This window comes from Haliotis asinina, chromosome 1, assembly GCF_037392515.1.
Source record: "Haliotis asinina isolate JCU_RB_2024 chromosome 1, JCU_Hal_asi_v2, whole genome shotgun sequence".
Classification (NCBI taxonomy): Eukaryota; Metazoa; Mollusca; class Gastropoda; order Lepetellida; family Haliotidae; genus Haliotis; species Haliotis asinina.
The window spans coordinates 52,945,649-52,970,970 of NC_090280.1; the positions used below are offsets into that span (position 1 = coordinate 52,945,649).

Consider the following 25,322-nt stretch of genomic DNA (forward strand, 5'->3'; position numbering starts at 1 on the left):
GGGTAATATCCGTCTTATTAAATGACCAAGAACGTTGTTTGGGGAGCTCGCGAGTGATGGGTCAGGATGACAGAAGTCAGCAGTAGAGTTGACGATAACAGCAACCATGTGTAATACGGTTGGGGAATAATGAGTGAGTGAGTTTAGTTTTAGGCCGCACTCAGCAATATTCCAGCCAAATGGGGGCGGCCTGTAAATAATCGAGTCTGCACCTGACAATAATTATTCAGTCATCAACAACATGACCACCTCGCCTCTTACGACATAGTCGCCTTTCGTATCAAGCATGGGTTGCTGAAGATCTGTTCTACCCCTGATCTTCACAGGTCGTGGGAATGATGATCGAAATGGCTCAAGAAGATTATGAACACGTGACAGAACGAACACCAGGGTGGAATTGTGGAGCCCAGCTCTTTCACACTTGGACACATGCGGAAGCCGGATGGCGATTCTTCACTGTCGGCAGTGCGGTGGGGTAGTCTAGTGGTTAAAGCGTTCGCTCGTCACGCCGAAGTCCCGAGTTCGATTCGCCATGTGGATACAAAGTGAAGCCCAGTTTCTGGTGTCCCCCGACGTGATATTGCTGGGATACTGCTAAACGCGGCGTAAAATTAAACTCACTCACTCACTCTTTCACCGTCGACATAGTCTTGGGTAAATATTTGAAACAGGTATATGAGTGTGTGAAGTTGTTTTGGAAACTTATTGAAACGATTTGCTGTATGGCATGAAATGAGCGAATATATATTATATATATATATATATATTATATCTCATTACATTTACACTGCTTTTCCCATCTCTTTTTGCGAGTTTTGAGCAAATGCTGAGCAAATACTTTTTGGAAAGCATGCGCTATAACAGTTCGTTATCATTATAATTAACAAACCTATACCAAGTAGACTAGTGACAGTTTCAACACCGTTGTCATGACTGTAGTGGTGAAAAAGCTTTGTGCACTTTTAATACACTAGTGACTACAGCTGTGGTGATGCATTGATCAATGTGAAAACTGTCGCATGTTCCTCAACCTTCAACATTACTATAAAAAGTACAGAAGGAACCCTTAATAGCAGGCAGTGTAGACGCGATAATAGGTCACAACGAACCTTCTCGAAACGACTGGCGAAACCAAGTTGTATTGTGAACGCAGGGACTGCTGCAAGCATTTAGCCACGCGTGTGTATGCAGAATACCGCTGCGAAATAATTCAGAAATGTATAAACTTCCGAAAATACTTACATCACATCATTTTCACTACTTTGACTCGAGGACATATTGAATGTCAGTGGCCCAGTTCAGTTAATCGCCTTATAGCTCGCGGGTCCGGTCACTGATAGCGACGCAGGCCTTGCGATTCATAACAGAAAGCGGTATGACGTACATGCAAGTGTGTGGGAGGTCGGAGGTCGACGGTCGGAGGTCACGAGAAAATGATGTCACAAGCAGCGGACACTGACTGCATTTATGGTTCGCGGAGCATAACAATGACTCTGCAGAAATAGTACTTTAGGTATTTTCTCTTCGTACTGCGCTGAAAGCCATGACGGCTCTGAGGCAGTGTCGACAGTATTGTAAAATAGAGAATCTCAGTCAAGTGTCTACTGAAATATATATTTGATACAGTAGCAAATATGCCGAGGATATTTAACTTTTATCAACGAGTATTGATATTTGACATCAGCGAACACGAGGGTGAGATTCTATTTATCATCCAAAATCATTCTTCATTCGTTTTCAGTGAAAAATGTACATTGTACATCTCTGATGTTTATGTTGTCTGGTCCAGACTCGATTATTTACAGACCGCCGCCATACAGCTGGAATATTGCTGAGTGAGGCGTAAAACTAAACTCACTCACGCACTATTCCTACTCTTTTCTTCTGTCATGGAAAGTCGTTACCTCTCCAGAGTTACCTCTCCTTAGTTGTTGTAAGGACACCTTGTTATGGGGTCTCGAATGTCAGGAGTCCTAAACAACAGTGAAGATATGTATGTATTATAAGAGATAACATATGATGTCTAGCTAAAACTCCATCCGTCAAGTCGCCTACAACACAACCCATGGAACTATCGGAAGTGAGAGCAATGAAAGACATGTCAGACATCAATAGTTTGGGGTTCGAATCCCGTTTCGCCTTGCTTATATTTTTGAGCATGACTACAGAATACCAAGGCCCGTTGTTGTACATAGTAGACATCTTCATCTCGCATCACAAAAACATTACACCAAATATGAATGACATTATTGATGTAACTGAGCTTTCATGGCACCAATGACTGGATGAAAGTTTTATGGGTTCGGGGTAATATCCGTCTTATTAAATGACCAAGAACGTTGTTTGGGGAGCTCGCGAGTGATGGGTCAGGATGACAGAAGTCAGCAGTAGAGTTGACGATAACAACAACCATGTGTAATACGGTTGGGGAATAATGAGTGAGTGAGTTTAGTTTTAGGCCGCACTCAGCAATATTCCAGCCAAATGGGGGCGGCCTGTAAATAATCGAGTCTGCACCTGACAATAATTATTCAGTCATCAACAACATGACCACCTCGCCTCTTACGACATAGTCGCCTTTCGTATCAAGCATGGGTTGCTGAAGATCTGTTCTACCCCTGATCTTCACAGGTCGTGGGAATGATGATCGAAATGGCTCAAGAAGATTATGAACACGTGACAGAACGAACACCAGGGTGGAATTGTGGAGCCCAGCTCTTTCACACTTGGACACATGCGGAAGCCGGATGGCGATTCTTCACTGTCGGCAGTGTGGTGGGGTAGTCTAGTGGTTAAAGCGTTCGCTCGTCACGCCGAAGTCCCGGGTTCGATTCGCCATGTGGATACAAAGTGAAGCCCAGTTTCTGGTGTCCCCCGCCGTGATATTGCTGGGATACTGCTAAACGCGGCGTAAAATTAAACTCACTCACTCACTCTTTCACCGTCGACATAGTCTTGGGTAAATATTTGAAACAGGTATATGAGTGTGTGAAGTTGTTTTGGAAACTTATTGAAACGATTTGCTGTATGGCATGAAATGAGCGAATATATATTATATATATATATATATATATTATATCTCATTACATTTACACTGCTTTTCCCATCTCTTTTTGCGAGTTTTGAGCAAATGCTGAGCAAATACTTTTTGGAAAGCATGCGCTATAACAGTTCGTTATCATTATAATTAACAAACCTATACCAAGTAGACTAGTGACAGTTTCAACACCGTTGTCATGACTGTAGTGGTGAAAAAGCTTTGTGCACTTTTAATACACTAGTGACTACAGCTGTGGTGATGCATTGATCAATGTGAAAACTGTCGCATGTTCCTCAACCTTCAACATTACTATAAAAAGTACAGAAGGAACCCTTAATAGCAGGCAGTGTAGACGCGATAATAGGTCACAACGAACCTTCTCGAAACGACTGGCGAAACCAAGTTGTATTGTGAACGCAGGGACTGCTGCAAGCATTTAGCCACGCGTGTGTATGCAGAATACCGCTGCGAAATAATTCAGAAATGTATAAACTTCCGAAAATACTTACATCACATCATTTTCACTACTTTGACTCGAGGACATATTGAATGTCAGTGGCCCAGTTCAGTTAATCGCCTTATAGCTCGCGGGTCCGGTCACTGATAGCGACGCAGGCCTTGCGATTCATGACAGAAAGCGGTATGACGTACATGCAAGTGTGTGGGAGGTCGACGGTCGGAGGTCACGAGAAAATGATGTCACATGCAAGCAGCGGACACTGACTGCATTTATGGTTCGCGGAGCATAACAATGACTCTGCAGAAATAGTACTTTAGGTATTTTCTCTTCGTACTGCGCTGAAAGCCATGACGGCTCTGAGGCAGTGTCGACAGTATTGTAAAATAGAGAATCTCAGTCAAGTGTCTACTGAAATATATATTTGATACAGTAGCAAATATGCCGAGGATATTTAACTTTTATCAACGAGTATTGATATTTGACATCAGCGAACACGAGGGTGAGATTCTATTTATCATCCAAAATCATTCTTCATTCGTTTTCAGTGAAAAATGTACATTGTACATCTCTGATGTTTATGTTGTCTGGTCCAGACTCGATTATTTACAGACCGCCGCCATACAGCTGGAATATTGCTGAGTGAGGCGTAAAACTAAACTCACTCACGCACTATTCCTACTCTTTTCTTCTGTCATGGAAAGTCGTTACCTCTCCAGAGTTACCTCTCCTTAGTTGTTGTAAGGACACCTTGTTATGGGGTCTCGAATGTCAGGAGTCCTAAACAACAGTGAAGATATGTATGTATTATAAGAGATAACATATGATGTCTAGCTAAAACTCCATCCGTCAAGTCGCCTACAACACAACCCATGGAACTATCGGAAGTGAGAGCAATGAAAGACATGTCAGACATCAATAGTTTGGGGTTCGAATCCCGTTTCGCCTTGCTTATATTTTTGAGCATGACTACAGAATACCGAGGCCCGTTGTTGTACATAGTAGACATCTTCATCTCGCATCACAAAAACATTACACCAAATATGAATGACATTATTGATGTAACTGAGCTTTCATGGCACCAATGACTGGATGAAAGTTTTATGGGTTCGGGGTAATATCCGTCTTATTAAATGACCAAGAACGTTGTTTGGGGAGCTCGCGAGTGATGGGTCAGGATGACAGAAGTCAGCAGTAGAGTTGACGATAACAGCAACCATGTGTAATACGGTTGGGGAATAATGAGTGAGTGAGTTTAGTTTTAGGCCGCACTCAGCAATATTCCAGCCAAATGGGGGCGGCCTGTAAATAATCGAGTCTGCACCTGACAATAATTATTCAGTCATCAACAACATGACCACCTTGCCTCTTACGACATAGTCGCCTTTCGTATCAAGCATGGGTTGCTGAAGATCTGTTCTACCCCTGATCTTCACAGGTCGTGGGAATGATGATCGAAATGGCTCAAGAAGATTATGAACACGTGACAGAACGAACACCAGGGTGGAATTGTGGAGCCCAGCTCTTTCACACTTGGACACATGCGGAAGCCGGATGGCGATTCTTCACTGTCGGCAGTGCGGTGGGGTAGTCTAGTGGTTAAAGCGTTCGCTCGTCACGCCGAAGTCCCGAGTTCGATTCCCCATGTGGATACAAAGTGAAGCCCAGTTTCTGGTGTCCCCCGACGTGATATTGCTGGGATACTGCTAAACGCGGCGTAAAATTAAACTCACTCACTCACTCTTTCACCGTCGACATAGTCTTGGGTAAATATTTGAAACAGGTATATGAGTGTGTGAAGTTGTTTTGGAAACTTATTGAAACGATTTGCTGTATGGCATGAAATGAGCGAATATATATTATATATATATATATATATATTATATCTCATTACATTTACACTGCTTTTCCCATCTCTTTTTGCGAGTTTTGAGCAAATGCTGAGCAAATACTTTTTGGAAAGCATGCGCTATAACAGTTCGTTATCATTATAATTAACAAACCTATACCAAGTAGACTAGTGACAGTTTCAACACCGTTGTCATGACTGTAGTGGTGAAAAAGCTTTGTGCACTTTTAATACACTAGTGACTACAGCTGTGGTGATGCATTGATCAATGTGAAAACTGTCGCATGTTCCTCAACCTTCAACATTACTATAAAAAGTACAGAAGGAACCCTTAATAGCAGGCAGTGTAGACGCGATAATAGGTCACAACGAACCTTCTCGAAACGACTGGCGAAACCAAGTTGTATTGTGAACGCAGGGACTGCTGCAAGCATTTAGCCACGCGTGTGTATGCAGAATACCGCTGCGAAATAATTGAGAAATGTATAAACTTCCGAAAATACTTACATCACATCATTTTCACTACTTTGACTCGAGGACATATTGAATGTCAGTGGCCCAGTTCAGTTAATCGCCTTATAGCTCGCGGGTCCGGTCACTGATAGCGACGCAGGCCTTGCGATTCATGACAGAAAGCGGTATGACGTACATGCAAGTGTGTGGGAGGTCGGAGGTCGACGGTCGAAGGTCACGAGAAAATGATGTCACAAGCAAGCAGCGGACACTGACTGCATTTATGGTTCGCGGAGCATAACAATGACTCTGCAGAAATGGTACTTTAGGTATTTTCTCTTCGTACTGCGCTGAAAGCCATGACGGCTCTGAGGCAGTGTCGACAGTATTGTAAAATAGAGAATCTCAGTCAAGTGTCTACTGAAATATATATTTGATACAGTAGCAAATATGCCGAGGATATTTAACTTTTATCAACGAGTATTGATATTTGACATCAGCGAACACGAGGGTGAGATTCTATTTATCATCCAAAATCATTCTTCATTCGTTTTCAGTGAAAAATGTACATTGTACATCTCTGATGTTTATGTTGTCTGGTCCAGACTCGATTATTTACAGACCGCCGCCATACAGCTGGAATATTGCTGAGTGAGGCGTAAAACAAAACACACAAACAAAAATAAGAATTTGTCAACCTCGCCTACTGGAGTTTCTAAGAGAATTGTACCCAAACCGACATTTTGAAATGATGTGAACTATCTTCTTAATAAACCAGGAGACATGTTCAGTAGTAGTAGTTTTATCCTTTATCTTCAGTTTATGAAAGCACTTGTTAAAGTATTTATATAAATGTGGCTTGAATAGTGTTGAATGATCTTACCCTATCTTCAGCATGACGTTCAACGTATCTAACACGGGACAAAAACGAACGAAATACATTCATGTGATTCCGTGCTAAGGGTGGGGGTATGGGATATATCTGCACGTACTAGAATCAGTACTTTGATGAGAAATCATGCCACATACCGAATACTGATCATTATCACTGTAACCAAGACAAATAGTCAAAGCAGGCACTTTGGCTGGGTTCTGCATGATGGAAACGCGGATGGTTCCTTATCAGTGTTCCAAATCAGTGTACGACAAATGTCAAAACTGCCTAATTCCAACAACAATACCTTCTTTACTCTTGCGAATTCAGTTATAACATTCAGCAATTCAAATGAGCATTAGCCAATGCAGGCAAAGAAACGAAGAATGAATCCCTATAAAATGAAGAAAATGCTGAAATCAGAGGATTGCTTTTTTGACATTTCCGATAAGTTCAGTATTCGGAGCTGTGTATTAGTTTTCGATCAGGGTAACGTTTCGAGTGTTCTTGGCGGCGTTTCAGAATGAATCATTGTTGATTTCATAAAGCAGCAAACACTAGTGATTACTAATATGTTATTCTTAAAAATATATTTTATGTTGTATGTAATGTACTATGTTAATACAGTAATGTAACCTTTCCCAAAATGTTGGCGGTATACCAAATTTTATATTATGTGATTAACCTAGAATTTTATCAAAGTTCAAATTGTTCAATACAGTGAGGATGTGGCAACCGTTGATGCCAAGATTTATTGACTTTTATCTAGTAGCTAGTGAAAGGACTCCACCAGCCAGAGTATTTTACACTTGCTTTACTTACTGTTGTTAGTTACTTGTTGGTCCATTAGATCAAAACTGAGAGACTTAATAGAATGCTATACGATATACAACGTATTGCAATATTTAAACAAATTTGGATGGCACTTCTAACACAGAATACTAGTTGGAAACTAAAGCAGGAAACAAGCTGTATTCAGTGATAATAATGGTTTGAAATAGGGCTGCAACGACCTATCCATGGATTGCAATAGTTGAGTCTCCTATAGCAATTAATCCACAGTGGAAAAGAAAACCTATCGATGCATCGATAGCATGTGTGCCTATCGATAGTTTAGTAGCTCATCGCTGTCACAACAATTCGTCATGTTCTGTCTTGACACTTCCCTTGAAAAATAGGCACCGCGAAAGTATCAAAATTCGTTCACTTTAAGTTTGAGTTATCCACCCTTTCTTCAGGAGTTTTTGATTTAATAATTTACTTTATCTGAGTTTCAAGTTACTTGTCGGTTATTAAACTGTACTGAAACTTGTGTTCATTTCACATAAAGTATACATTTATTTGAGAAATGGCGTAGGAGACAATTCAAGGAGAGAGAAGAGGTCAGAATATTATACAAAGTTTGTTTTGATTCATTTATAAATTTACAAGTTACTTAGTTACGGTATGGCCGAACTATTGCCGATGTTACTGTAAATTAACTCACTCACTTACTTACTCATTGAATTGATTGCTACAAGTCACCAATAACACAGACACATCCAGCACCTGTACCACGGCGCACTCTAGCTGCACTACCAGGCACTCACCAAGCCATTTTTTTTCGTAAAAACATGATAGGTTACCAAGCTTTGTATTTAGACAGTATTGAGAGCTTGTTCTACCTTTCCTAGCAACAATCATGTGTAAGCAAAGGTTTTTTTATAATGGTAGCTACGACTCTGACGACTGACATATAAAAGGTGCGTATAGGCTAGTGCAACTTATTTCATGCTGATAAGAAAAACTAGCGACATGTAATATTTGTACTATTTTATTGTGTGCAAGGGCTGTTTGGTTATGTGTAAATCTAGGTCGTCTAAACATGTGGAGCGGTTCGTGATAGGGCACAAAGCCAAACAAGTGAAAATCGTGCAATATGTTAAGTTCGAGTCAAGATATAGGACATGAAACCGAACAAAAGTGATTAGGGCATGTTAAGTTGCAGACTTCTGTACATAACACATTAATTGCAAACTAATTAAATAGCGATGTGCTTTTATTGGCCGTCTGAATAATAAACCATGTACATTTTGTTAACAATGATATGAATGTACAGGTTCGATAGTGACACAATTATTCAGACATATGTATTCCGAACGGGACAAAATGGCAATTGGGATGTTTCTCTGATTGTCCAGAAATTCAAGACGAGTGGAATATATCGAGTTTGTACCATTGAGAGCACCCTCGATATCTCGTGGGCATACCTTCTGATAAATCTCCATTACACCCTGGATGCATCTGAGGACAGCCCAATAATTTTATTACATGTACCTCCTTCTGCTTGCTCTCCATTCTCCTCACAGTAAAGCTGCCAGCGTCAACAAAGATAACGGTCGCAGCTGCGAAGATTTGTTCGCAGTGCGAATTAGATTTTGGGGGAAATCATACAGACAAACTGACAGGTCCGAAGCTCTGCGGTTGGTTTTGCCAAGTTTAATCGGTTAGATAATTACTTAAGAAGCGAAAGTGAGTTGTGATTGGTACGCACAATTTCCCGGCGTAAACATGTTATTGGATAAACAGCCATCCAAGGGAGGTAATATGATCGTTGTGTTGAGGCGTAGATGCATCCAGGGTATTGTGGAGGCAACACTGAAAGTGGTTATGTGCATTGATACCTCATGTCAAACCCTAAAGTTGATTTTATTGCTAATTACACAAGTGATATGTCGTGGTTTAAAATGTGGTAAGCTTGTACAGGAAAACGATAGACGGCGGGAAGAAGGTAACCGATTGTGTGTTGCCTATCTCCAGCTAGTCTGCAACTGTGAGTGAGTCAGCTAAAAGTTTAAGTCACTTCGACAATAGTTCAGCCATATCATGAGTAAAACTAGTTCTAAACACATGGTAAATACAGAGCTGAATTATCGACATTTGTGAACGAAGGGCAATAAAAACTGCTGGAAGTTCAAAGATATGAACAAGCGTGTACATATAAAAACCAGTTTGCCCATCTAAAACGTTCTTACCATTATTACAATACTACATATAAAGTGAGATTCGAACAGGTTAGAGATCGCCAACAACTGAAGGTAGATCACCATCCTTTGGACAATGGGGACTTACAGTACCTCTGCTACCTACATGGAGCCAAGCCTTCGGCAGCCGGCGATTGTAGTAATAATCAGACCGTACTTTAGAATAACAAATATCCTGCTTTTAAAAAATGCTGGTAAGATTTTGGGACTTACGTGACCTTTCGGGGGGACAATAATTTGCGATAGTAGTCTACAACAGCGGCCGCAGTGCTGATGACGACATTGCACCGGGAGGGGTATACTATTTACAGGTAATATACTGAGTCTGTACCTCTTCTTGATGATAACAAATGACTGCAAAGGCATACCTCAGTGGGGACATATTTACAGTAAGTGAGAAGGTGTGGCTAATGCCTCTGTAAACAATATTTACGGGAAACAGAAATGGGTTTCATACACTGAACCCATGTGGGGATTCGAACCCGGGTCTTCGGGGTGACGGACGAACACTTTAACCACTTGGCACCCCACGTTAACTGAAGGCATATGTCATTTTCATCATAACAAGTAATCCCATTTAAATAAAAAGGAGCCCAAGTGACATTCGAACATGAGAAAATCTAGACTTGCTTCACATAGGGTATGGTAGGGTAGCAGGAAATGCTAGGCATTGGGGATAATGTGGGTCAGGAACTGTGAGACAGACAGCCTGCGTCACGTAAACTGATTGTTCACTCTGTGCACACATATTTGACAAACATTTCAGCACACCGTCTCGCACATAAGCAAAGTTGAAAGGTCAGAAAATAGTATCGCCGATGTCAGTGTCGACAAAGTGAGTGTGTTGAATGGAATGTGTGTCATACAACCGGATAACGTTCAACAGAACAACGTTAAAGCCGTACTCGTTATCGTCACGTGACCTTGACATAAGGATTGCACTGTTCTCGATGTAAATGAGTCAGCATTTCATGAGGCTGGAATTGCTCCCGGTCAAACAAGGAGTTATTGCAGTCTGTTCACTGCTCAAGCTTCAGCATACACGCACTGGACATCAAGCATGGCGGGCGTTGAGAAATCACTGCAGTAAGTATTCATTCATGCATATGTTTCATGTAACAGTTCTCTGGTGTCTTTCAGATCTTAATAACATTATGAAACTGTGAACGAGGGTCGGGTGATGCAAACAGGTCTGAACCTCACACAGACGGAATTGCGTGATAGTGAAATGTCTTTTTTTTCAATGTGATCCAGGCCACTCAAAGCAGTTCGAATGATCATCAAATTGGTAGAGGTCACTATGAAATTGAGTCCATGATCTTTTGAAACTGGAACACGATTTGAGAAACCCACAGTGATGCAGTACAGGCAGGCAAAAGAGAGCTGGACATCAAAAACCATCAGCAAACATGGGTCGGTTGTTTGGCAGGCTTGCTGTTTGGTTGGTTGGCTGGCTAATGCCTTTCTTGTCAGTGTTCCAGTTGTGTGCAAAGATGGTTTGGGGCAAATGTGGATCCATGAAGGCTGCTGTCTGGAGATAGCTATCCCGCTGCACTGGGTTAGTAGACAGGCTAGACGTCGTCAAAGATCCGTTACTGCAACAAACAGCTCGAGTGATTTCACTTTCGATTGTGAATCAACACCTGTACTCTACCATGATTCCAACAGTCCGACTCAAGTCGAAACAACACCAGCCCGGTTGTTCAATGACATACTTTCACAACTGATTAATTTGAATCATAAAGGCGTACATGGCTGTGTAACAGCGGATTATTTTCCGTGACTAATCACTCATTCTATCTGACAAAAGATTCAACAGAGAAGTATGATGATAATGCCTAGGATCATTATTCTGACAAACGTAACAGTGACCATGGAATGTAACTGGTCAAACAATCGAGACTGTTAGTTATTTTTCTGATGATGACTTTATAGATTCGGATCATTAGCTGTATGTTTAACACAATTCTGGTTTTCTTCGTGAGATTGTTCAGTGGCTGATCCTCTACCTTCAGATGTAAACACGCAACCCTGGGCGACTCCATTCTTACACATATTTCTAAGGTCTGTCAAAAGATTTCTCCGCCATTATGTCCCTTTGTATACTTCCGGAATTAAAGACCACAACACCCTGACAAGAGTGATCCATGTATCGATCTGATGCATGGCACACAGATGGGGTATTTGCTTCTTAGACACTATCGATTTCAGGCTATGATCAGAAAGTTCATACGTAATGTTAATTCATTTATCAGTATCTGAATAAAGTATTTTTGTATAAACTCTGTGGATATAACTACAGAGGTCATTATTTTGGGTTTTTTATGCGTGAGTTATCTGCGTTTGTTTGGCGGGGGAAGGCAGGCCGAGAATCACCTGTCTGCCGCCGTTGACCCATATGTCTTAAATAGATTTGCTGACCCGAGCCATACAGCTGGCATTCAACATGTCCTCGTGTCAAAGTGATGAAAGGTTTGTAATTCATGTAATTTCTGAAGAGCATATATTTCTGGAATCTGCATTCGTACTCTTCCTCATATACACGCGTGTTAATGACTGAGACTGTCCTAGTATCGGCAGTTTAAGGTTTCCATTGTACGTGAGTGTTAGCCTGACACGACGTGCGTTAGGTCACTATGACCTTTAACGCAACTGCAGCGATTACCTCTTCAAAGACAAATTGCTGAGGTGTTCAAAGTACGATCACTTCACCCCTCACTCCTTCACCACATGTATACTGATTATTATGGTGTTGGAGGTATTCCACGAGTACATTGACGCCTCCTTGCCAAAGTCAGAATACAGAAACGTATATGAGGACGAGTCCATTCCACAATGGTCAGAACTGCCGAACTGTTGTATTCGATTCATTTGATTGCGTTATGTAACAAACACGTGCACGCAGTAACGATTATTTCCTGATGCTCAATATCACTTGTGATCAGTTGAAGTGGTATCTGTAGTAACGTTTACAGGTATTCAGTATGTCAAGCAGTAAAATAGCCAGTCCGCTAGTCCGTGGCTAGCAAATATCCTGTCGGACCAGTCAATTTCCATAGTCTCTGACCCGAGTCGCGAGTGTATTTTCATGTTATCATTTTGTAAATATATCACTCTCTCATAGAAATATTCGAGATTATGGCCTGATAACCATTATCATCGTTAGTAGCTTAATGCTGAAACCCGTATCATGCCGACAGTAATTTATTCTCATCTACTTTTCTAATCTTTTAGGCAGTTTTACAGTCCAATTTCGGGCTAGTGACTTAATGTGTGGGCTTGTAACTTTCAGGCATAGCTGGCCCGACTAGGTAGCAAAATTTGGAAACTATTTCGCATGCTCATATCAACTACATACTGTATATCACGTACAGTACACAGTACATCAAGTGCAGTATACTGTATATCACCTGCAGTATACAATACATCAAGTGCAGCATACTGAATAGCATGTGCACTATACAGTACAGTGCAATATAATGTACACCACGTGCACTAGACTCTGAAAAGAACATATTTCAAAGCGAAAATGTGTTCTTAAATTAAAATTATTAAATATAATGAGTAAATGAGTGAAGATTTTAAGTCAGCGGCATTATTTTAACAATATCGTGACTACAAACAAGTTATAATGTTACAATAAAGAAATGTAAATCATAAAGCCTGTCGTCAGAGTACAGTAAAGACTAGAATATCACAATTTCAAATACAACTGATGTGGAAAGTTAAAACAGCACCATTTGGACAAACAATATAAACACGGGTTATTCATGGTCAACAAACGAAGGCAGATCACCATAATAGGTACCATGGGCAATAAATATACTGCAAAGGAGCCCAGAGACTTTTGTGCTTTTCAAAAACTGTATGGAAACCAAACTCGCCTCATATTCTAGCATCGCATGGGCTTTCTTGGATACATTTGTTTCAGGATCTGTATGACAGACTAAAGTGCAATGTGCACCGGCTGGGTCGTAACGCGTATTACACCCCTCTCTCGTTGGTTGACAAGCACCTCGTGGAAGGGTCTCATGCAGCTTTACGTTGTCATCGTGTTAGCGAGCATGAGCAGTTAGTGAGAAGCTCTAAGCTCCTAGTTGACAGCTCACAATTAAACCGCAGATGGACCTATGTTGTCAATTTGAAATATCGGCCAACAACATACAACAAAAGCAACAACGTATGTAGTCGCTATAACAATATGGCGGGTATTGCCTCCTCCCTTGTCTGCACCATCATTTCAAATAGTGTCGGAGATCTGACATGTTTCCGAAATCATGAATAACCATTTGAGAGTCAGACAGACAAGTAACTTTCGGTGGTCCCGTATATTGTTCGGTGAAGTAGGAGTGAATGGAAAAGTTTGAAACAAATAAGTATGTTATCTAGCAGTGCACATACATATGATGATCATGAACGGTGTTTTCCAGGGATCCCAAAGTTAAAGAGTTTCAGGATCCGAGAACGTCCAAAGGACTCCAAAGGATCCCCTGCTTCCAACATGACGGGCTGTGTTTATTTGTGCCACCTCCCGAAATGCTGAAAGGGGCTCGTCCTGTAGACAGAGTGAACAGTATCAAAGAAGCTGAACTGAAGGACGATGACATCGTTATCTGTGCGTATCCCAAATGTGGTAGGTACACGACATGTCACAATGAATGACCGCATGTTTTTTTAACAGTTAATGTGCAATTCCACAGGCAAAGACTCCACGTTTGCAGGTTGGTGCCAAACTGTCCCACACTTTCATTAGCTTCTGTCAGTTATTTCACAGCACATCTAAGATACATCACGGAGTTTGTCAGTCTCTTATAAATATTAAGACCTGTATCAGTCATATGACAGCCAGCCTCAATAGAATGTTGACGTGACTCAGTTATATCACTGAATATTTCAAGTATATTACAGTGTGTCTCAGACACATATAGCCACCGATTGTTTTCGCTACTGGGTTGCACCCGCCGTTATTATATCATTTATCTAACCAGACGTATCAGTTATTTGAAAGCATGTCTAAGTTACATCATTTGGAAGTTCAGTTATATTATCAGTTGTTTAAAAACATCACGACACATAGAGTCATATCAAGACACAAATCCGCTTTTAAGATGCTTATAACGAACTGACGGATATAAAGAACTATCTATGGTCCTTCGCTGCTCGTTGTGGTTATATCACAGTATCCCTCAGGTATATCACAGTATGCGTCAGTTCTTTCACAATACACTTCAGTTGTATCCCAATATGTCTTAGTTATGTCACAGTATGCGTCAGTTATATTAATGTGTGTTAATACAGCACAGTATGTTATATTCATAGCACATGGTCCACTTTTAATTACATTCCCAGTGTGTTATATCACAGTATATCACGGATATATCACAGTATCTCACAGTTGTATCACAGTATGCCTCATTTATATCACAGCATGTGTAAGTTATATTTCGGTATATCGCAGATATATCACAGTATGTCACAATTTTATCAAAGTATGTCTCACTTACATCACATTATGTCGTAGTTGTATCACAGCATATCTAAGTCATATCACGGTATGTCTCACTTACATCACATTATGTCGTAGTTGTATCACAGCATATCTAAGTCATATCACGGTATGTCTACGTTATATCGCTCACGGTACGTCTAAGGTGTATCACAGTATGTCTAAGTCATATCACGGTATGTCTCACTTATATCACATTATGTCGTAGTTGTATCACAGCATATCTAAGTCATATCATGGTATGTCTCACTTACATCACATTATGTCGTAGTTGTATCACAGCATATCTAAGTCATATCACGGTATGTCTCACTTATATCACATTATGTCGTAGTTGTATCACAGCATATCTAAGTCATATCACGGTATGTCTACGTTATATCGCTCACGGTACGTCTAAGGTGTATCACAGTATGTCTAAGTCATATCACGGTATGTCTCACTTATATCACATTATGTCGTAGTTGTATCACAGCATATCTAAGTCATATCATGGTATGTCTACGTTATATCGCTCACGGTACGTCTAAAGTGTATCACAGCATATCTAAGTCATATCATGGTATGTCTACGTTATATCGCTCACGGTACGTCTAAGGTGTATCACAGTATGTCTGAATATTATCACGTCGTGACTCAGTTACATGTCACTCAAATCACAGCAACTGAAACTAGAATCCAGAAAGATGAGAAAAACATTTATTGGAGCGAAACTGAATGATGATAAATAGATCCAACAAGGTGAATGTTTCTTGATATACCAAAACTAATATGGGGGAATGTTCTTACTTCTAACAAATCAAACTCATTACCGCAACATTAACACTGTTTTGTGGGTATCTAACTGGACGTTAATGTTTTAGGAACCCACTGGTTGTGGGAAGTCATCGAGATGCTAACCAGTGGCACTCTCCAACATCAAAAGGCTGTCAAAGAGACCCGGATGTTTGAATTCCTCTACAAAGAAGGAATAGAAGCAGTGCCACCTCGACGTGTCTTCAACACCCATCTTCCTCTTCGCATGCTCCCTAAACAGGTCGTGGAAAAGAAGATCAAGTGTATCCAGATCATGCGGAATCCGAAAGACACGTGTGTGTCCTACTTCAATCACTGCAGAGACATGGCTGAACCGTATAACTATCAAGGAGACTTTGTAGAGTTTATAGAGGTGTTTATGTCGGAGAATGGTAAGTATAACGAGTGGTTAACCATAGTCAGTACTTCGCAACCACACAAGTAAGATGGACACGACACAGGCGTTATTATAAGTTCCATTCTCACAAACCTGGGTCAAAGGATTGGAATTTGAGTTTTGAGTTTCAACCATCTCCAGATCTAGTTGGAAAGGATTCACTTACATATCATTGCTTTAACTTTAACTTTGTTGTTCTTAGTTCCGTTTGGGTCCTATTCCACCTATCTGCAGTCATGGAAAGCGGAAGTGGCAGCTGCTCCAGAGTTACCTACCCTTGATATGTACTACGAGGACATGAAACTTGTAAGTACTAATGTCTCTCAACCACGTTTTTCTAGTAGAAAGATGCATACATAAATGACTTTTTTGAACAAACACAAAGACATAACTGCACGTAATCTGCAATGTTTGAGAAGCTACCCACATGAATAAATGGCGATGTTGAACAAAGACGTAAGCGTATTGCTATGGCAAGCAACAGAAATTACTCGTTCACATTCAAAGTGGCACCATGTTGTAAAGCGTTCTGTCCCGTTAACACAACGGACGTTTGAATGACAACCCGTGCAGTTGTCAGTGTAGGAATTGGTCTTCAGTTACCTAATTTTCTTCAGTCAGTCCAATCAATCACTCGCTGGAAATTCATCCACTCTTGTGCTTTATAAAAGAGTCCTAAACCATAGCTCAAAAGACGAGAAAGCTATAATCATTTCAAACTCCTCTTACACAACCGAATCCAGGATCCTGTCAAGGCTGTCAAAAAAGTCGCCAGATTCCTTGGCCTTGCATCTTCAGACAAGTTCTGTGAAGACGTTGCGGATGCTTGTTCCTTCAAAAAAATGAAGAAGGTTGACCAGGAAATGAAAAGTGGACTGCCCATAAAGATCTGGGCAGATGGCTCAGGAGGAACGTTCTATAGGAAAGGTATAACACATCCCACTTCAATTCGGCACTCACTCTTCCTCTTAAAGACTCGCCTACTCCAAATTATGGTTTCATCAACGTGCTGTGGCAATTCTATGTTCTCCACGATACAATTTGTGGGTGACAAACGGACACTTGTTTAAGAGTACGCTGGCTCTTGATACATTCGTTGTCTGTTTCAGGTGAAATCGGGGACTGGAAGAACTGGTTCACTGTGGCACAAAGTGAGAGATTTGATATAATATGGAACAAGAAGATGAAGGATTCCGGGTTTGAGTTTACCTATTCACCTGTGTGAGGCTCAGTCAAATGCATTGTTTACATGTTCTCCGAGTTAATGGATTAAGCAAAATGTACAATCCCGGGTGATATTTGTGTAGTATGAATGTACGTACTCATACAAATCGTGGGAAAGAAGAGATGATGAGATTTATCACATCCAGGAGCTTTACCACGTCCACATTGGGCATTGAATGATTATCTGTATCAGCTAATATAAAGCACAGTAAACCGTCATGGCGGATTGTTCCTGCAATGCTGTACGTTGAATCTTATTCAAGCCGTAAATAATTTCCGTCCTAAAATGCATAATAGCGCAAGCACTAAACATCTTCCTGATAAAACATCTTCCTGATATAACTCGAGAGAAAAGAAACGTTTGAAATAAAATATAAGCGCTTTCATAAACAAGTGCTAACTATGAAACGCGCCATCTAAAGCTATATTTACTTAGCAAATATTGAAAACTCTCATCATCAATGGACGTATTTGCTGACCATGTCGAGGTGTCGAGATGATAGGTTTGGAGCACAAATTCACAAATCGTGTATTGGGCATTGTCCCGCGGGCCTGATGGATTTGGTGCTGAGTTCTAAAGGTTGGCTTTAGGACTTACGTTTATAGCAAACAAACTGTTGCATGTTAACATCCAAATTCTTTCTGCGGCGGTGCAATATATTGCTCATACACATATTTATTTCAAGCTGATTTACTTTTATAAATCATATTATGAAACACTGTAGGCTATTCCAGTTATGTAATCCGTAAGTAATATGACTCCCATGACCGTTTCTCTCTCAGTGACAGATGCATGTGCATGTATTGATGTTCATGCTCACATTCTGCAAACATTCTGATGGCATTGTTACACTAACCACATGGTGGCCAAGAAGGAGTTTTGTATTTTTGTATTACCTTCCATCATATAATTGTGTAACCTACTGTTACTATCATTAATATATTTTCTTATACTATAACAAATCTGCGTTTGTCTTTTCTTTTACAACAGGATCACTGTTTGTATGGTTCATGCCATAACGTGTTTCTAAATATGTATTTGAGTGATCATTAATAATCTTTCTGTCTGTCCCCATTACGCTGATATCTAATACAAACTTTTCAGGAGGTCAGTACGTGTTTTATAAAACAAAAAAAAATCAATATTGCTTTTCTCGGGTTTTTTAAACAGATATTGACCGATTAGAAGTCTGGTGTTGTTAAATTACTGACAAGTCATTGTAACATGTAACATGCTAATTAGTGGGCAAACAACTGTGTTGTTTCTAACGGAAATTGTAGTTCATGCTCACCTGACATTTGTTTATGATAGTTTATTAGGCTAAGGAATCGCAAACAAGGAACTGTTACCAATGTTCAAACGATTTTGCACATGGAAATCAAGGTAGCTGCCTAAGGAATTGAGTACACTTGAAAATGTCATCAAAAGTTAAGATCCCTCAAACAGTCAGTAAGAACATCATCAACTACAGATACGTTCATCTACATTAGTACCCATGAAGATCCGGGTTAGAAATATTCTTAATCCATACTTTTAGAAAGAGACGACAACCCAATTGTCACCGTGTCCCAGTTGTTAAGAGCGATGCTCATGATGTTGATCACTGGATTGTCTGGTCAAGTGTCGATTATTTACAGACGGGAGGGTACGTAAGTCCAAAAACTTTCAGGTCTATGTGAACTTTCCAGGCTTTTTAAGCGTAGAATTCTTGTTGTTCTAATTTTGACTAACTTTTCCTACAATCGAAGTCCTTCGAAAAATAGTCTTCGATAAAACTGTACCGGAAAATAATTCCTGTTGTAATAAATACTGTTACGGTTAAGAATTTACCGTGACATCAATTTAAGAAATCCCCTTGTAAACCAGCAAAACAGAACAAAGACAAGTTGTTTACGTTCAAATTCTATATTGTTATACAACGAGAGCAAGGTATACAAAGTCACAAGTCAATATAACAATGCAGATTTCAGGTACAATTCAAGAGAGGCAAAATCTAAGTCAATCGGTCACAAAATACAATATAGCAAACTCACCAAAGTCTTGGTGTGAGAGAGAATCAACTATGGCAGAATGTCAACACTGCGATGGGTGCGGCAGCAGATGATGTAGATTCAGGCGTTGACGGGATTTCATGCGTGTTGGTAGTAAATCCAGCAAATATGAATGAATGTCAGTGAGTGAGTGTCGCCCTCAACACGGCAACCAGCCTTTATATATATATACTAAGTCATTCCCGAAAGTTCGGCCACAAACGAACATCGCCAACACTGTAGAATGTCCTAAAATAAGTCTCCCGGAAGTAAACATCGAAAACTAGGAGCAGAAAAATTCCGGAAAACCAGAATACTAAAAGTGTTGACCAGCTATTAAAACAAAATGTTACCCATCATATTAAATATTGAAAACACTAAATGTTGTGACCCAATAATAATTATTACTTAATTAATAACAAAAATATACAGTAAATACACACTCGTAACACTCTCCCCCTTGAGGAAAAGAAGGTTTCGCAGAAACTTTCTGTTACAATCACAGCAATAATAACATAATAACATGACACGTAATAATATGAGCAATATGAATAACCTTTTGCAGAGTTACAAAGACAAAATGCAGATACATACATACAGCATCATCAGGTCATCATACATTTATACCCTGGAAAGTGCATCAGCACAAACATTGTCTTTGCCTTTAATGTGTTTGATCACAAGATTGAACCTTTGCAAGGTCAAACTCCACCTCATAAGTCTCTGATTTTTGTCCTTCATTTTGTGAAGAAAAGTCAAGGGATTGTGATCAGTAAAAACTTCAATTGGCAAAGTGGTGGTACAAAGGTACACTTCAAAATGCTGTAAAGCTAACAAAAGGCCTAATGCCTCTTTCTCAATGGTAGAATAATTTCTTTGCTGCTTGTCAAATTTCTTTGAAAAATAACAAACTGGATGTTAAATCCCTGAATCATCCTCTTGAATAAGGACAGTACCTGCACCAACATCACTGGCATCAATTTGCAACTTGAATGCTTTCTGAAAATTTGTAGCCTGCAATACTGGAAAATTCATGAGTATGGCTTTGACTTTTTCAAATGCAGTCTGACAACTGCTATCCCACTGAGATTTTACCTTTTTACCCAAAAGGTTGGTAAGTGGAAATACAACATCTGAGAAGTTTTGACAAAACTTTCTGTAATAGCCAGCCATACCCAAGAATCTCATGAGTTCTCTCTTAGATTGAGGTAATGGAAAATGTACAATTGCTTTATCTTTAGCATGAACTGGTTGTACCTGGCCATGCCCTACAACATGCCCTAAAAATTCCACTTGTGCTTTCCGAATTCACACTTGGCGAGATTCAGTTAACTTCGCCTCAGACAGTCTTTCGAAGAAAGCACAAGTCCTTTTCAGATGGTCATCCCACTCCATATCGTAATTGATGGACATCATCCATGTACGCCTCGACACGATCAAGGCCTGATGTGACATTGTTGACGAGTCTCTGGAACGTCGCTGGAGCGTTCTTCAGACCAAACGGCATCACCTTGTATTGATACAGTCGAACTGGTGTAGCGAATGCTGATATTTTCTTTGCACGGTCTGTTAGAGGAATCTGCCAGAAGCCCTTCAGTAAGTCAAACTTACTTATATACTTGGCTTGACCAAAGCGATCAATGCAATCGTCCACTCTTGGAATAGGATACGAGTCAGTTCATGAGAGTGCATTGACAGCTTTCATGTCAGCACAGCAGCGCCAGCCACCTCCTCTCTTCGGCACAAGAACACATGGTGAACTCCACGGACTGTCACTGGGTTCAATAATGTCATTGTCAAGCATGTATTTCACTTCCTTCTGTAGAATTTCACGTTTCACTGGATTCATCCGATAAGGGTGTTGTTTTACAGGCACAACATCACCTACGTCTATATCATGGCTAACAACATCCGTTCAACCAGGCACATCAGGAAATAAGTGAGAGAACTCATAAATCAAATCTGACATCTGAACTTTCTGCTCAGGGGATAAATGTGATAGTTTCTCATCAAGGTGAGCTAAAACATCAGAATTTCTCAATTTTGGTGAAACATTATTACTAAGATCATCATACGTCACATTGCTAACACAATAATCAATGTTGTCAACATTTTCACAATTGTCTTTAGTACAATCAGAAACTGGGGAGAGTGTGGCAATACAATTGACATGTTTGGTTTCTAACCTGTCATGATATTTCTTAATCATGTTGACATGCCACAATCTCTTTTGTTTACGACGACCAGGCGTCTGTGTCGCGAACCTTTTTGTCAACAACATATGGACTTTGATATCTTGCTCTCAGTGGCTGACCAGCAATGGGAAGCAAAACTAACACTGTCACACCACAAGCGAAATTTCTCTCTTTTGACTTTTTGTCATAGTTTAGCTTCATTTTATCTTGTGAAACTTTCAAGTTTCTTCTAGCCAACTCACTTGCTTTCAACAGTCTGTCCCTAAATGTAGACACATAGTCTACGAGATTGATCCTGAGGTCTGTCATTGAGCCATTGTTCTTTTAAGTGTTTTAGTGGCCCACACACACTGCAACAAAACACAAGATCAAAGGGGCTAAACCCAAAATTTTCCTGAACTGACTCTCTGACAGCAAACAACAACAAATGCACACCCTCATCCCAATCTTTCTCTGTCTCAAAACAATAAGTCTTGATCACATTCTTCAAAGTTTGATAAAATCTCTCTAAAGCTCCCTGTGACTCTGGATGATAAGCACTAGACTTAATACCTAACTGGTACATAGCTTGCTGAAACACCTTAGACATAAAGTTTGAGCCCTGATCAGACTGAACAACATCTGGCAAACCAACTAAGGTGAAAAACTTAATCAAAGCCTTGTCAATCACAGGAGCAACAATCCTACGAAGCAGAATTGCTTCAGGAAATCTGGTAGAAGCACACATGATTGTGAGTAAATACTGATTACCAGACTTAGTCTTAGGTAGTGGAGCAACACAATCAACAATAACTATACTGGAAGATTCCTCAAAAGCCGGTATAGGTTTCAAAGGAGCGGAAGGAATTGTCTGATTTGGTTTTCCACCAATTTGGCATGTATGACTGGTCTTACAAAATTCCGCCACATCTCGTCTCAAACTGGGCCAAAAGAAATGTGCCAAAATTTTCTCACAAGTTTTGTTCACACCCAAATGACCTGCCATGAGACTTTCATGTGCCAATGAAAGTACATGTTTTCAAAATACTTTCGGTACCACAATTTGATGGTACAATTTCCATTCATCCTCTGCAGGAACATCCGGCGACCTATATTTCCTCATCAGAACACCATCCTTGTAGTAATAACAAACTGGAACCTTGCTAACCTCCTCAAAAGAAACAGCCTTACTAGCAACTTCTGCACTTCAACATCCTCACCCTGTGTACTAATAAGCTGCTCTCTGGAAAGAATGTGTTCACCACCTGACAAACTATCTGACTTATCAAGAAGTCCTGAAGAGCTACTACTCACTGAAGATAAGTCCTCTGTCTCCACCTCACAAAGAATGACTCATAAAAGTACATGACAAATCATAAATGGTATCATTCTGCAAAGAAGTCTTGGAAGAAATGCCTTTCGACTTTGAACGAGTCACTGCACAAGAAGGAAAAATACCCGGAAACTCATCCTTCAACTTTTCAGTACTAACTGAACTTTCCGGCAAAACAGTGACAATAGGATAAGCGCCAACTTTAGCCCCCATAAGGTCATTACCGATCAACAAATCGACACCTGGAACTGGGAGAGAGTCAAAAACACCAACTTTCACCTCACCTGAAATCAGATCTGAAGTCAAATTCACAAAATGGAGAGGGACAGAAGAATTGCCACCTATACCCTGAAGCAAAACATCTGAGTTAGCTGAAGACTCATCAGAAAAAGGCAAAATATCCTTCAAAATCAGAGATTGAAGAGCTCCAGTATCCCTCAAAATAATAACGGGTCGTGGGGTAGAATTATCTCCCTTAAGTGACACAGAACCCTTATACACAAAGGGCAAAAACTCCTTCCGAACTACAGAATCTGGAGACTTACTCTCACAGACAAAACTCTCCTCAGAACCACCTGGAAAGAAAGGCTTAGGTGCAATGGACACAAAAGCATTTGGGGAACCTGTAGCCTGATTTTTAAACTGGAGTTTGAAACATGCGGACACCAAATGACCTGGATTCTTACAATACGCACAAACAGGATCAGAACCACTGGTAGTCTTGGGCTTAGACTGAAAAGTACGTGACTGCTTGCCACTAGAATTTGAACCTGTTCTAACACCACTGTAATCTGCGTGTCCTGAAGTCCGGGGAAAAGCCCTTTTGGCCAGAAAACTTTGTATTACCCGGAGACTTAAAAGAACTCTTGTGAGTCAAACAATAATCATCTGCCAACGTTGCAGCCTTATGTAAGTCATCAACCTTTTGTTCATCCAAGTAAACATGAACACTCTGCTTGAAATCTTACATCAACACTAACTGTCTCAAACCATCAAAATCTGTGACCTGCTTAGACCCACACCACTTATCAAACAATGTTTCCTTTTCTCTAGCAAACTCTACAAGTCTCATTGTCCCTTTTGTGCGCATTCCTGAATTTTTTACGATAAGCCTCAGTTACTAACTCATAAGCTTTCAAAAGTGTACTCTTCACCAGATCATAATCTGAGTTTTGCTGTACTGACAAAGCTGAATAAGCGTCCAGAGCTTTACCCTTCAGAACAGTTTGCAATAGCATAGTCCATGACTCCCTAGGCCACTTAAGATTTTCGGCAACTTTCTCAAAATATAGAAAATATTTGTCTACTTCTTTCTCATTAAAAGGAGGTACAAGCCTAGCACGCCTTGCAATGTCAAAAGTAGAAATATCTGAGATCTGAAAAGGGTTTTCAAGTTTTTCAGAGCAATTTCTTTGTCAATTTGCAATTTCTTCAATTCTATGTCTAATTCCTTTCTATTTCTGTCTCTTTCTATTTCTTTTTCTATTTACTTCTGCATCTCAAACTTTTTCAATGCCCTTTCTTCTTTTACTCTTTCCTTCTCCATCTCAAACTTTTTCATTTCCAATTTTTTTTCCAAACTTTTCAATTCTATTTTTTTCATTTCCAACAGGTCTGAACATTCCTCTGGCACCATTTCTAAAACATAATCTTGAAAAATTCCCTCATCAATATAGTGATTTAACACAATTTTCCAACTCTGAAATTTCCTCATAGCAGATTTGGCATCAAGTTTGAGATATGAAGAAATTTGCAATAAATCTGACTTCCTCAACTGACTAATTGTCTCAGAGTCAGGGGACAATACAAACTTCTCAAGTTCAAACACCATTTTGCTGGTTCAACAATTAACTTGTTGCAAAATTGCAGAAATTTGGAATATATTTCATAAAATATATGCAGATTTCAGGTACAATTCAAGAGAGGCAAAATCTAAGTCAATGGGTCACAAAATACAATATAGCAAACTCACCAAAGTCTTGGTGTGAGAGAGAATCAGCTATGGCAGAACGTCAACACAGCGATCGGTGCAACAGCAGATGATGTAGATACAGGCGTTGACGGGATTTCATGCGTGTTGGTAGTAAATCCAGCAAATATGAATGAATGTCAGTGAGTGAGTGTCGCCCTCAACATGGCAACCAGCCTTTATATATATTTACTAAT

General features: G+C 40.1%; 1 protein-coding gene across 2 annotated transcripts; it reads left to right on the forward strand.

Moving 5' to 3' along the window:
* The first annotated feature begins 10,570 nt into the window (after positions 1–10,570).
* On the forward strand, positions 10,571–18,581 carry LOC137280594 (sulfotransferase 1B1-like). 2 transcript variants are annotated; one of them, XM_067811892.1, is made up of 6 exons: positions 10,571–10,782; positions 14,127–14,329; positions 16,066–16,389; positions 16,597–16,700; positions 17,138–17,321; positions 17,504–18,581. In XM_067811892.1, exons 1-6 carry the CDS (start codon positions 10,757–10,759, stop codon positions 17,617–17,619), a joined length of 957 nt encoding a protein of 318 aa, XP_067667993.1. In that variant the 5' UTR covers positions 10,571–10,756; the 3' UTR covers positions 17,620–18,581. The 2 variants fall into 2 exon arrangements, with proteins under 2 accessions (XP_067667993.1, XP_067667994.1); XM_067811893.1 differs by lacking the exon at positions 10,571–10,782 and adding an exon at positions 12,042–12,168.
* Positions 18,582–25,322: the final 6,741 nt, after the last annotated feature.